General features: G+C 33.6%; 2 protein-coding genes across 3 annotated transcripts; both read left to right on the plus strand.

The window, feature by feature from the left end:
* Positions 1-4059: 4059 nt before the first annotated feature.
* Positions 4060-8882, plus strand: LOC107676166 (glutathione S-transferase P-like). 2 transcript variants are annotated; one of them, XM_016470689.1, is made up of 7 exons: positions 4060-4189; positions 4736-4771; positions 5920-6026; positions 6146-6233; positions 7965-8068; positions 8312-8413; positions 8505-8882. In XM_016470689.1, coding segments are annotated over exons 1-7 (627 nt in total). In that variant the 5' UTR covers positions 4060-4188; the 3' UTR covers positions 8694-8882. The 2 variants fall into 2 exon arrangements, with proteins under 2 accessions (XP_016326175.1, XP_016326174.1); XM_016470688.1 differs by having other exon boundaries at positions 4061-4185.
* A 1662-nt stretch (positions 8883-10544) lies between these two features.
* Positions 10545-11494, plus strand: LOC107676164 (glutathione S-transferase P-like). The gene is made up of 3 exons (XM_016470685.1): positions 10545-10680; positions 10924-11025; positions 11117-11494. The coding sequence occupies exons 1-3, from the start codon at positions 10618-10620 to the stop codon at positions 11303-11305; spliced, it is 354 nt and encodes a 117-aa protein (XP_016326171.1). The 5' UTR covers positions 10545-10617; the 3' UTR covers positions 11306-11494.
* The last annotated feature ends 990 nt before the right edge of the window (positions 11495-12484 follow it).

Raw genomic sequence — 12484 nt, forward strand, 5'->3', positions numbered from 1 at the left:
CCTTTTAACACTTCTCCTTGAGCATTTTGTTGTTACAGGAAAAGTTCAAAAATGTACTCATCCTCAGACCACTCAAGATGTAGAGTTTGTTTCTTCATTTCAAAAGATTTGGAAAAATGTAGCATTACATCACTTGTTCGCCAGTGGATCCTCTGCAGTGAATGGGTGCCATCAGAATGAGAGTCCAAACAGCTGATAAAAACATTACAATAATCCACAAGTAATCCACATGACTACATTCCATCAATTAATGTCTTATGAAGCAAAAATCTGTGTTTGTAAGAAACAATACGTTTTAACTTTAAACTGTTGCTTTTGGCCAAAATATTAGTCCATTATCCGTAATAACACTTCCATCAGTAAAAAACTTTAATGCAATACATGATGCTGATGTGCTTGTCCTTGTAATTTCAATTAATATTGTGAAGTGAAATATTATGAACATTTGTTACTTTCTGAGATGCATGGCTTTCTTAGATGCATGCCATGTTCTCTATTGATTATAGCTTATCTGCAGAGTCTGTTTGAATGATACTGACAATAAGAAATGGCAGTAACCAGACAGATTACAACTGAGAACAGTTCTTAGCTAGTAATTCATTTAAAGACCAAAAACTTCAGGCCATAAAATGCGAACAAAAAGGCCATTGCAAGCACATATTTGACATGTCAGGCTTGCAGAATATCACTTCTAAAACTTAATTGGCTCATCCACTTTGGGATTACAGTAACAGCTACTCCTTGTTTGTTTATGCTGGGTTAGCTAGCAGTCTCTTGAGCTGCTACCAGGGTGAGAGGAGTAACAGACTCCTCAGAGAAAACATTATAGGAAAAGCCAAGCATAAATGCTTTAACTGACACACAGATCATATTAGTTTATCTTTACTTTTTATCTCACAATTTGGACAGTTTTCAGAATTGCAATAAACTACATATAAACTCATAATTCAGACTTTTTTCCTGCAATTCCGAGATTACATCCCACATCCGATATCTCGCAATTCTGTCTTTTTTATCAGAATTCAGAGATTACATCTCGCAATTGATTGTTTTTTAAAGGGAAATTGCAACTTTTTGTCTCACAGTTCTGACTTTCCTTCTCAGATTTTTGAGTTTATATCTTGCAATTCTGACTTTTTTCTTAGAACTGAGAGAAAAAGTCTGTAGCTCTACTCAGAATTGCAAGGAAAAAAGTCAAATTTGTAAAATAAAAAGTTTAAGTTGCCTTTGAAAAAAAAATATTTTCCATTGAAAAAATCCATAGAATTCTAACTAAAAATATCACACACAATGGGCCTCATGCATGAAACACGAGCAGAACGAATTTTTGTGTAAATCGTTCGTAAAGCCGTTCTAACGTAATTTTTCGGATTCATGAAAGTGTTCGTATTTTCAAAATGTTAGTTGGTAAGAACGACATTTACACCTAGCATTTATGCAATATACTGGAGCCAAACCTGAGAAAGTAGACCAGAATATTCCACCGTGTTCATGGACACGCAATTTGCGTAGCTGTAATTCATAGGCGGGGATTATGCTAATTGTGAATGAGCGTGCATGAGCGCCCTATTTACGAATGATTGGAATTCATTAACATACACTAGTTTAACTATCAAATCTGATGTGTACGAAGTGTTTGTGAATTCGGAGGAGAGTTTTCGGGAAGGTCCGTTTTACGCGCAAACTACTCAGAATTTACTCCTTTATTTACGAATGTTTCATGCATGAGGCCCAATGTTGGTATGTTGGTAAATATTCAAGTTTTTATTGAACTTCTCTGTCTGTACAGCTGCTTGGAGTGACATGAATGAATCCCAGATAGACCAAATACTAAATGAGTTATTTCTCAACAGTAAAATGCTGTTGCATAACCACTACTTTCATTGGCCAACGACATAACGTTATACGTTACCTCGCTTCAGAGTCAGGAACAGATAATATCTCCAGGAACTGCATGAAGACCTTGCCCCCTATTAAAACAGCCCGCGGATGTGTTCTGGTCAGCTCATAGGTGAATTTAAAAGGTTCAAGGTTCAAAGTGCTTGCAACCCAAACCAACACTTATATGCACATACAATGCATTTTGTTCCAATAAACATTTAATGGTACCACTGATGTCTGTTTTCATCCAGAGTATTTCAACACCGTACAGCAACATCTACATGTTTCCTAGATTTGTGCTATAGCCTGTATAACAGGTGTGTAATGGTGATTTTGCACTTTTACATAGTTAATTATAATTAATTCATTACATTTATATAGCGCTTTTCTAAGTACTCAAAGCGCTTTACATTGTCAGGGGGTATCTCCTCATCCACCACCAGTAGTTGACTGTATTCACCTCCACATTGAGAGCTGAACAGGATGCACCAGTTCTTATGAAACAACAGCAAATTCCCAATGACCGATTGAGGTGTGAAGACATATACGCATGAGGCCAGACATAGTGTATTTAGATACTGTATGCATGTAGCCTACACAGGTTACAGTGCATGCTGCTCCCTCTTTTACACTTGAAACTACAGTTGATCAAATTATGCTAAAATGGCAACTATATAAGGGCAGTTTTAATATCTTTACTCAAGTGACCTTTTTCTATAAGAATTATGAATAAATGATTCTCTTACACTCTCAGCACTTCCTTAATGAGGCGCAGATGATTTTCAAGAATGTGTATGCATTGCATCATGACCTTTGAACAAGAAATCACAAGTTTCACTTTTGAGTAAACATACCATCTAAGGCTAGACTGTTTAAACAAATAGGATATTGCAAGCAAATTTGACTTTTTTTTTTGCTTGCAAATATATATTTTGACTCATCAGACTGAACTCTTGTAGACTGTAGAGCCAAACCCTATTTGTTTAGCCTACATCTGGTTAGTTGTAGCCTAATCTCCAGTGCTAAAAGCTGTTACCCAGGTGGATTGAGTAACAAGCTCCTCTGAGATCAACAAAAAGATGCACTGGTAGTCACTGCAATGCAAGTAATAAAACAAGATATCTCTCTCATTCCTCTCTTTTCCTGCATCTGTGTGAGAGTGAATGCGTGCATGTTAATCGTCCCGTATTTAGGGCATCAAGATTGTCCCGTATTTAAGGCATATGCCGTATGTACCACCTAGACCACAAATAACAAAATCTAAACTGTGAATTAATCATTCTTTTTGGACAAGTGTTTGATTAGTGAACATAGCCGTTTTTACAAATGCAAACAACGTGATTATTTTTCATGAGTCCAACATCCAGCCACTTCTACCTGAGGGAAGACGTGATCAATAAGGGAAGTTGTCTTTTCACTATTGTTGTATTCTTAACCTTGGACCTCGTTCTTGAAACACAAAATGACCAATGAATGTCATACAGTACTAGGCCTATTTACATACTGTTTTTATACAGTCAGTGATTTATCCTTTTCTGAAGTTGGCAACCGTAGCCACGCCCCCGGCAACTCGAGAATGACATAAACAACCTTATCTGACCTGCATCTGAACTGGCTTTCTTTTCCTCTTTTTATGTATGTATGTATGTATTTGTTTATTTATTGGTGTGTAAGACTATTAAAAAGACATGCAAAACACATAAACCAGATTCAATAGGAAAATGTGTTGTGGTTGCCAAAGGCTTGCTAAAGGATTCCTTGGAAACTGGGTCAAACTGACATTTATTATGACACAATTTTTAACTATTTCTATTTTTAAAATCAAGTTCATGTAATGTTTTTTTGATGTATTAGTTGATTTGATTTTTGATAAAATTACAAACTTGATAACACAAGATGATTAATAATTAAAATATTAAAATTCATTTTCAGTTGACAAAATCATGTAAGCTAACTGTTAGTCCCTCACTGACTAACATTTCGCTTTATTTCTACCTTTAGCCTGCTTTATTTTCTTTATAAAAAGTTCAGATGCTTGGTTAACCAAAACATATTTCTAAATGTCTGCTATTCCTTAAACAGCATCAAAATTCTTTTTAAAGTTGCATGTACTATAACATCACAAATGACCCACTGGCAATCAGTCATGCGTTTTGTTGCGTGCAAAGAGGGCGCGTGCATGACTCATCAAAAAAACTTCAAGGCTTATAAAAGGAGCGTCGCGCGAGCTTCTGTGCTCTGCACTTCAGGAGCAGCTCACGCATTGTCTGAAACAGCCTTCACTACCCACTTTATTCTACACGAGTAAGTACCTCATGCACTTTTAAGTACGTATGGTCGTGCATTAGATCTACATTATGTCGGATGTGTTGCTTGCAAATAATTGTATTGCGCTGCTATAACAAATCACTGACGGCGTCGTTGCACTCAACAATGTGTCTTTAGAAGATAGAGCTTAAGCCTGCATTAAATAATGTGCAGCTATTTAAATAGATCTGCTCGAGTCCATTCAACGCCTGCATAGCCAAACTGAACGATACGTTTTAAAACTGCAATATGTGTTAATCATATTTCTAAGGTTTTGCATGACCTTACATAACTATTTTGAAGTAGGCTAACGTTACATTATTGTATGTGCATGAACGAAAGCGTCATGTAATGCTTAATTGCTCGCGCATTCAGAAAAAGACAGGGCATTCTAGTAAACAAAGTATTTAGCTAGCGTGCAAATCTGCCTTTACAATCGCTGCAATACACTCCCCCTGATTACTTCCTTTTAGGCTGTTTTCATGTGTCCTGCAGTTCCTCTCTTAACTGTTTTCCTGTTTATTTATTTTCTATTTTTTTTTTGCAGTGGCTCCCTACACACTCACGTACTTTCCAGTGAAAGGTTTGTATGAAAGGCTGATTCTGTAATCTTGTCACATGATGCGTGTTACCCCTCAGAAAATTCTGGAATCGTGAAGTGGTTCAGTTTAAACCGTATTATGTAATGGCGCTGCAAACAAAAGAAGTGCAAGTTGCATGTAGACTTGTGCCGGTATTCGGTAATGCGATATATCCCGGTAATGAATTGCAATGCGAGCCATATGTAACTATTAAAGAAGGCTTATATTTAAGTAATTGATTGAATTTGCATGCAACTTTAACAAGATTTAAAATTTTATTATTTGCATATTTTATAATACAGATTTCCAGCTAACAAACTTGTATTCTAAGAACGTTTTGCTAACATTCCTATTAAGTTATTTCAGAATTATTTCATAATACACATAGTATATCAAAACCTCCAGTTTTTAAAATGTTTTAGTAGTTAATTTTTTTTAAGGCAAGTTTCCATTGTATAATTTACCAAATGGTATGTGAACACTATATTTGAATGTTATTTGGACATTCCGAAACAAGTATTGACATTTAAAAAAAACGTTAGATGAATGTCAAACTAAAATGTTTCAAATATAAAATGTTCCATGAGCAACGTATAAATGTTTTTGTGCTAATGTTTTGAGAACGTTATTATAGACCAGATAACTTTGCACAAATGTTCTAGTAACGTTACTGGAAGAATGTTTGTTCATAACTTTGACTTTGAGAGAACCTTTCCAGAACGTTAAAGAATGTTCTGAGAACATTCCTTGTTAGCTGGGTTAGTATTTACAATATATCTATATTATGTCTGTTATTTTAGTAAAACGATGCACAATACCGTCTCTGTTCAGAGAATAAAAAGTTTAATATTCTTCGCTCCGCTGCTAATCTTTGGCAGCCTGCATGTTCTCTCATGCCAGCCAGCTTTTGGTTGTCCAATCAAAATGTGACATTTGTCTGAAGGCATTTGCCCTAGATTGGGAGGAATGGCAGTTAACTTCCGCCCACACACACTGGGGAGAAAAAGGGGGAAAAAAATCCTTTGACACTCAAGTCTGCAAACACTCAAGTTACGGCCAACATTGTGTCTAATGTCTTTGATGCATCATGTGATCACACACTTGGAGAATTGTAGATTGCTGTTAACCCCGTGTCATGTGCATCTCACAGGCAGATGTGGTGCCTTGAAGATGATGCTGGCAGACAATGGGCAGCAGCTGAAGGAGAATGTGGTGTCCATAGAGGAGTGGATGAAGGGTGATCTGAAAGGCAGCTGTGTGAGTTGGAGAACTACTAGTGTTTTTTTTGTTTTTTTTTTAATAAATGTAAATCTATGCACGGTTTAATGTAGTTTAAACTGTATTCCTTCATTAACATGCTTCTTGATTTGTTTTAGCTCTTTGGACAGTTGCCTAAATTTGAAGATGGTGACCTGGTCCTGTATCAGTCCAATGCCATGTTAAGGCATTTGGGTCGCAAACATGGTAACAATCACTATTTTAATGCATTAGAATAAAATCAAGCGTACTTAAGTTTGTTTTATAATGACCACCTGCTCCATGAAATCAGTCCCAATGTTGGGAGAAGTTTTTTTTTTTTTTTTTTTTTTTTTTTTTTTTTTTTTTTTTTTTTTTTTTAATTTTTTAAATTAGGCAGAGTCCCAAAGCACATCTACCAATTATGGAATCACCATGGACCAATAGTAGTTCAAAACGTTTATGGAAAGCTTGCTTTGGAAAGCTGTTTTCGAAACTCCCAACATGAATTTCAAACAAAATGTTTTAAATTATGTCACACCAGTTCATTTTTTGATTTCACTGGAAGTATACTGGGGCCTTTAACATTGCTTTAATATTTCATGCAATTCTTAAACAGATATTTAAAGATGGCATGTCTCACATTAATTATTGCCTCAGAAGAGCACAGAAGAATAGAAGAGCATAGAAGTGTTAATCACTTTTATGCCCTAATCACACTGTATGCCAGTGTGACATGTTTTGTCACCACAGATGGGTGTTAAAATTACTCTTGCTACTTTCTTTTACATTTTTCTAAGGTGTTCACGTCATAAGATCCTATAGAATGAGAGAATGAAAAGACTACTGGGATTTCAGTGAAAAGAGGTGATATAAACTATGCCCCTGATCTGCCTTAAAGAGTCTTGGAGAGAGGAAACTGCAGGAGAAATTCATTTGTGACTAGATTTAGCATTCCAATTAGCACCAGAAGTGCTTTGTGTATGGGTGCATGTGTTTGGGGTGGGAGGACAGGCACACAAACCTGAAGTCATTGACTTTACCTGTTGCAGATCTCACTTGTAGTGTGACTGTGCTGCAATCAATCACACCTGACTGTGGGATGAAGACAGTCGTGAACATCAGTGGTTCAAAAAGCCAATTCAACTTTTTTGTTGTTGTTGTAGTTTTACCCTGAATTTAAACAAGAGTTCTTATATATATATATATATATATTTTTTTTTTTTTTTTTTTTTTTTTTTTTTTCTTGATTTATTTTTTTTCTTTATAATTTTTCAAGTCAGTGGGACCAGATTGTTCGTTCCCATTGCCAAATAGGTAATTCCAGGATGACCCACAAGTTTTTAATATTAGAAGATGCACCAGCATATTCTTTTTGTCAAAATCCTTTGTCCCTGAAATATGTTGTATTACATTGTTTGATTTAACCCCCTCGAAAGACACTTAACATTTTGGAAAAGATTATCTTCATTTTTAACTTGCATTTTGTGAACTAATTCTAAAGTTTAGCAAAAAAAAAAAAAAAGATTTTAATTTAATATTTTAAATTAAGATTTTAAGTTTAATATTCCTATAAAGCTTAAAAGTATAAAGAATAAAAAGTTTAAATTATATTTTATATATAACGCATACAATACAAATGTATTATTTTCTACCCATTTTTAAGAATTTGATATAAAAATGTATACTAAAATATTTAAATTCAGTATTTTTATATAAAAAAAAACAAACAAACTGTATGCTATTTTATAATTTACATTTTAAACATTTCTTTCCGAGATAATAACTGGATGCCACTCGCTGCATTAAACATGCAATGTAATGTGGTCATGTGGCAATAGTTTAGCATACTATTGTTTAAAACCTTCCTTGTTGCGTTTATGCATGCTTTCTTTTTAAAATGAAATACAATATACATTATATACAGAAGTGTTATAATCTTTTCTTTTACACATTGAGGTGCATATGGAAAAAAGGACTGTGAGGCTTCTCTTATTGACATGATGAATGATTCAGTTGAAGATCTTCGCCTAAAATACATTAAGCTGATCTACCAGGAATATGTAAGTACTGATGTGACTGTAAATCTAGTCTGAGTCAGATAAGTAAATCATTACTAAATTTAAATAATAATATTTTTTTATATATAAATTCATTCAGTTTTTTTTTTTTATTCCTATTTTCTTTTAATTTTATTCATTTTTTACCATTTATTGCATTTTGGTGCAAATGCATGGTAAACATCAAGTTTTTTTTTTGTGATATTACCCAAGACATTGATATTGTTTTTGTGTCCCCATCTGTAGGAGACTGGTAAAGAAGCATACTGCAAAGATCTGCCCAACCACCTCAAACCATTTGAATCTATTCTGTCCAAAAGCAAATCTGGATTCCTAGTTGGTGATCAGGTGAGAAATCCAGCACAAACACCAGAAGAGTAACGGATGTAATTTAGTACATTAATTCTGACTGCCACCCATGTTTCAAATCTCCTCTCAGATCTCATTTGCTGACTACAACCTGTTCGACCTTCTGCTGAATCATAAAGTCCTTTGCTCTGCCTCTCTGGACTCCTTCCCAGCTCTCAAGAGCTATGTGGATAAGATGGCTGCCCGTCCCAAAATCAAAGCCCTCCTGGAGTGTGAAAACTTCAAGAAGCTTCCCATCAATGGCAATGGCAAGCAGTAATTCAGTAGAACATTTTCAAACAATGGCACTTGCTGTTAAAAGGCCTTAACTGGTGCTCTGTGATTAGCAAAACATCTTATGTCTTTGTATGAATATCTATTTTCTATGTTTAACTGTTTTTGATAGTTTTTACTAACTAAAATCAATGCATCAATTATTATGAATAAAAAAAAAAGTAAACATCCAGAATGGTTTCAGTGCTGCTTTAAAGAACAACTCTATACCTATATATGAAACATGTTTTAGATTGCATTTAAAAAAAAAATAACACATTTAGTTTTTAATCATTTTAAAGTTTAATATTTTAGTAACTTTCCAAAAATGACTTCTATGCTGCCTTTATTTACATTAGACTGGTTAGTGAACATTCAAATTTATTATACTAAAAAAGATGTAGATAAAGTGATGAGCATTTGTTAATCGGAGTAATTAATTACCAAGTTATATTTTATATATAAATTCATTCCCGTTGGCTTTTTTCTTCTATTTTTATTTATTAATTTTCCCATATTATTTTTAGTAATTTGATTAAAAAAATATTTAAAGGGGTCGTATGATGTTGCTAAAAAGAATATTTTGTGTATTTGGTTTAATGAAATGTTTATGCGGTTTAAGGTTAAAAAAAAAACATTATTTTCCACATACTGTACATTTATTGTTTCTCCTCTATGCCCCGCCTTTCTGTTAAAATTACTCTTGCTACTTTCTTTTACATTTTTCTAAGGTGTTCACGTCATAAGATCCTATAGAATGAGAGAATGAAAAGACTACTGGGATTTCAGTGAAAAGAGGTGATATAAACTATGCCCCTGATCTGCCTTAAAGAGTCTTGGAGAGAGGAAACTGCAGGAGAAATTCATTTGTGACTAGATTTAGCATTCCAATTAGCACCAGAAGTGCTTTGTGTATGGGTGCATGTGTTTGGGGTGGGAGGACAGGCACACAAACCTGAAGTCATTGACTTTACCTGTTGCAGATCTCACTTGTAGTGTGACTGTGCTGCAATCAATCACACCTGACTGTGGGATGAAGACAGTCGTGAACATCAGTGGTTCAAAAAGCCAATTCAACTTTTTTGTTGTTGTTGTAGTTTTACCCTGAATTTAAACAAGAGTTCTTATATATATATATATATATATTTTTTTTTTTTTTTTTTTTTTTTTTTTTTTCTTGATTTATTTTTTTTCTTTATAATTTTTCAAGTCAGTGGGACCAGATTGTTCGTTCCCATTGCCAAATAGGTAATTCCAGGATGACCCACAAGTTTTTAATATTAGAAGATGCACCAGCATATTCTTTTTGTCAAAATCCTTTGTCCCTGAAATATGTTGTATTACATTGTTTGATTTAACCCCCTCGAAAGACACTTAACATTTTGGAAAAGATTATCTTCATTTTTAACTTGCATTTTGTGAACTAATTCTAAAGTTTAGCAAAAAAAAAAAAAAAGATTTTAATTTAATATTTTAAATTAAGATTTTAAGTTTAATATTCCTATAAAGCTTAAAAGTATAAAGAATAAAAAGTTTAAATTATATTTTATATATAACGCATACAATACAAATGTATTATTTTCTACCCATTTTTAAGAATTTGATATAAAAATGTATACTAAAATATTTAAATTCAGTATTTTTATATAAAAAAAAACAAACAAACTGTATGCTATTTTATAATTTACATTTTAAACATTTCTTTCCGAGATAATAACTGGATGCCACTCGCTGCATTAAACATGCAATGTAATGTGGTCATGTGGCAATAGTTTAGCATACTATTGTTTAAAACCTTCCTTGTTGCGTTTATGCATGCTTTCTTTTTAAAATGAAATACAATATACATTATATACAGAAGTGTTATAATCTTTTCTTTTACACATTGAGGTGCATATGGAAAAAAGGACTGTGAGGCTTCTCTTATTGACATGATGAATGATTCAGTTGAAGATCTTCGCCTAAAATACATTAAGCTGATCTACCAGGAATATGTAAGTACTGATGTGACTGTAAATCTAGTCTGAGTCAGATAAGTAAATCATTACTAAATTTAAATAATAATATTTTTTTATATATAAATTCATTCAGTTTTTTTTTTTTATTCCTATTTTCTTTTAATTTTATTCATTTTTTACCATTTATTGCATTTTGGTGCAAATGCATGGTAAACATCAAGTTTTTTTTTTGTGATATTACCCAAGACATTGATATTGTTTTTGTGTCCCCATCTGTAGGAGACTGGTAAAGAAGCATACTGCAAAGATCTGCCCAACCACCTCAAACCATTTGAATCTATTCTGTCCAAAAGCAAATCTGGATTCCTAGTTGGTGATCAGGTGAGAAATCCAGCACAAACACCAGAAGAGTAACGGATGTAATTTAGTACATTAATTCTGACTGCCACCCATGTTTCAAATCTCCTCTCAGATCTCATTTGCTGACTACAACCTGTTCGACCTTCTGCTGAATCATAAAGTCCTTTGCTCTGCCTCTCTGGACTCCTTCCCAGCTCTCAAGAGCTATGTGGATAAGATGGCTGCCCGTCCCAAAATCAAAGCCCTCCTGGAGTGTGAAAACTTCAAGAAGCTTCCCATCAATGGCAATGGCAAGCAGTAATTCAGTAGAACATTTTCAAACAATGGCACTTGCTGTTAAAAGGCCTTAACTGGTGCTCTGTGATTAGCAAAACATCTTATGTCTTTGTATGAATATTTATTTTCTATGTTTAACTGTTTTTGATAGTTTTTACTAACTAAAATCAATGCATCAATTATTATGAATAAAAAAAAAAGTAAACATCCAGAATGGTTTCAGTGCTGCTTTAAAGAACAACTCTATACCTATATATGAAACATGCTATTTTCTATGTTTAACTGTTTTTGATAGTTTTTACTAACTAAAATCAATGCATCAATTATTATGAATAAAAAAAAAAAAGTAAACATCCAGAATGGTTTCAGTGCTGCTTTAAAGAACAACTCTATACCTATATATGAAACATGTTTTAGATTGCATTTAAAAAAAAAATAACACATTTAGTTTTTAATCATTTTAAAGTTTAATATTTTAGTAACTTTCCAAAAATGACTTCTATGCTGCCTTTATTTACATTAGACTGGTTAGTGAACATTCAAATTTATTATACTAAAAAAGATGTAGATAAAGTGATGAGCATTTGTTAATCGGAGTAATTAATTACCAAGTTATATTTTATATATAAATTCATTCCCGTTGGCTTTTTTCTTCTATTTTTATTTATTAATTTTCCCATATTATTTTTAGTAATTTGATTAAAAAAATATTTAAAGGGGTCATATGATGTTGCTAAAAAGAATATTTTGTGTATTTGGTTTAATGAAATGTTTATGCGGTTTAAGGTTAAAAAAAAAAACATTATTTTCCCATACTGTACATTTATTGTTTCTCCTCTATGCCCCGCCTTTCTGAAACGCATCTTTTTACAAAGCTCATCGGTCTGAAAGTCGAGGTGTGCTCTGATTGGCCAGCTATCCAGTGCGTTGTGATTGGCCGAATACCTCAAGCGTGTGACGGAAATGTTACGCCCCTACCATATTGTGATGCCTTGTCCCGGCCGGAGCAACGAGACAAAAGCATTAAAACCCATTATAAACGAGGCATTTGTTGCATCCAGTAGGGACATAATTACTGATTATAATGACTTATACTGTCTTTTTACGTGTTGCATTGCATCGCGCCGCGTAAACATAAAATCATGTCTGCATTTGTGATTGGAGAAATGACAAACAAGCCCTACTCTACACTGCTCAAAACTCG

This window comes from Sinocyclocheilus anshuiensis, unplaced genomic scaffold (assembly GCF_001515605.1).
Source record: "Sinocyclocheilus anshuiensis isolate Anshui unplaced genomic scaffold, SAMN03320099.WGS_v1.1 scaffold2808, whole genome shotgun sequence".
In the NCBI taxonomy this organism is placed as follows: domain Eukaryota; kingdom Metazoa; phylum Chordata; class Actinopteri; order Cypriniformes; family Cyprinidae; genus Sinocyclocheilus; species Sinocyclocheilus anshuiensis.

Excerpts from the sequence above, each read along its gene's own strand:
- LOC107676166 (XM_016470689.1), top strand. Across the intron at positions 4,772-5,919 it reads CACGTACTTTCCAGTGAAAG|GCAGATGTGGTGCCTTGAAG; the intron begins GTTTGTATGAAA and ends TGCATCTCACAG. Across the intron at positions 8,069-8,311 it reads AGCTGATCTACCAGGAATAT|GAGACTGGTAAAGAAGCATA; the intron begins GTAAGTACTGAT and ends CCCCATCTGTAG.
- LOC107676164 (XM_016470685.1), top strand. The coding sequence starts at position 10,618 with ATGATGAATGATTCAGTTGAAGATCTTCGCCTAAAATACATTAAGCTG. Across the intron at positions 10,681-10,923 it reads AGCTGATCTACCAGGAATAT|GAGACTGGTAAAGAAGCATA; the intron begins GTAAGTACTGAT and ends CCCCATCTGTAG. Across the intron at positions 11,026-11,116 it reads GATTCCTAGTTGGTGATCAG|ATCTCATTTGCTGACTACAA; the intron begins GTGAGAAATCCA and ends ATCTCCTCTCAG.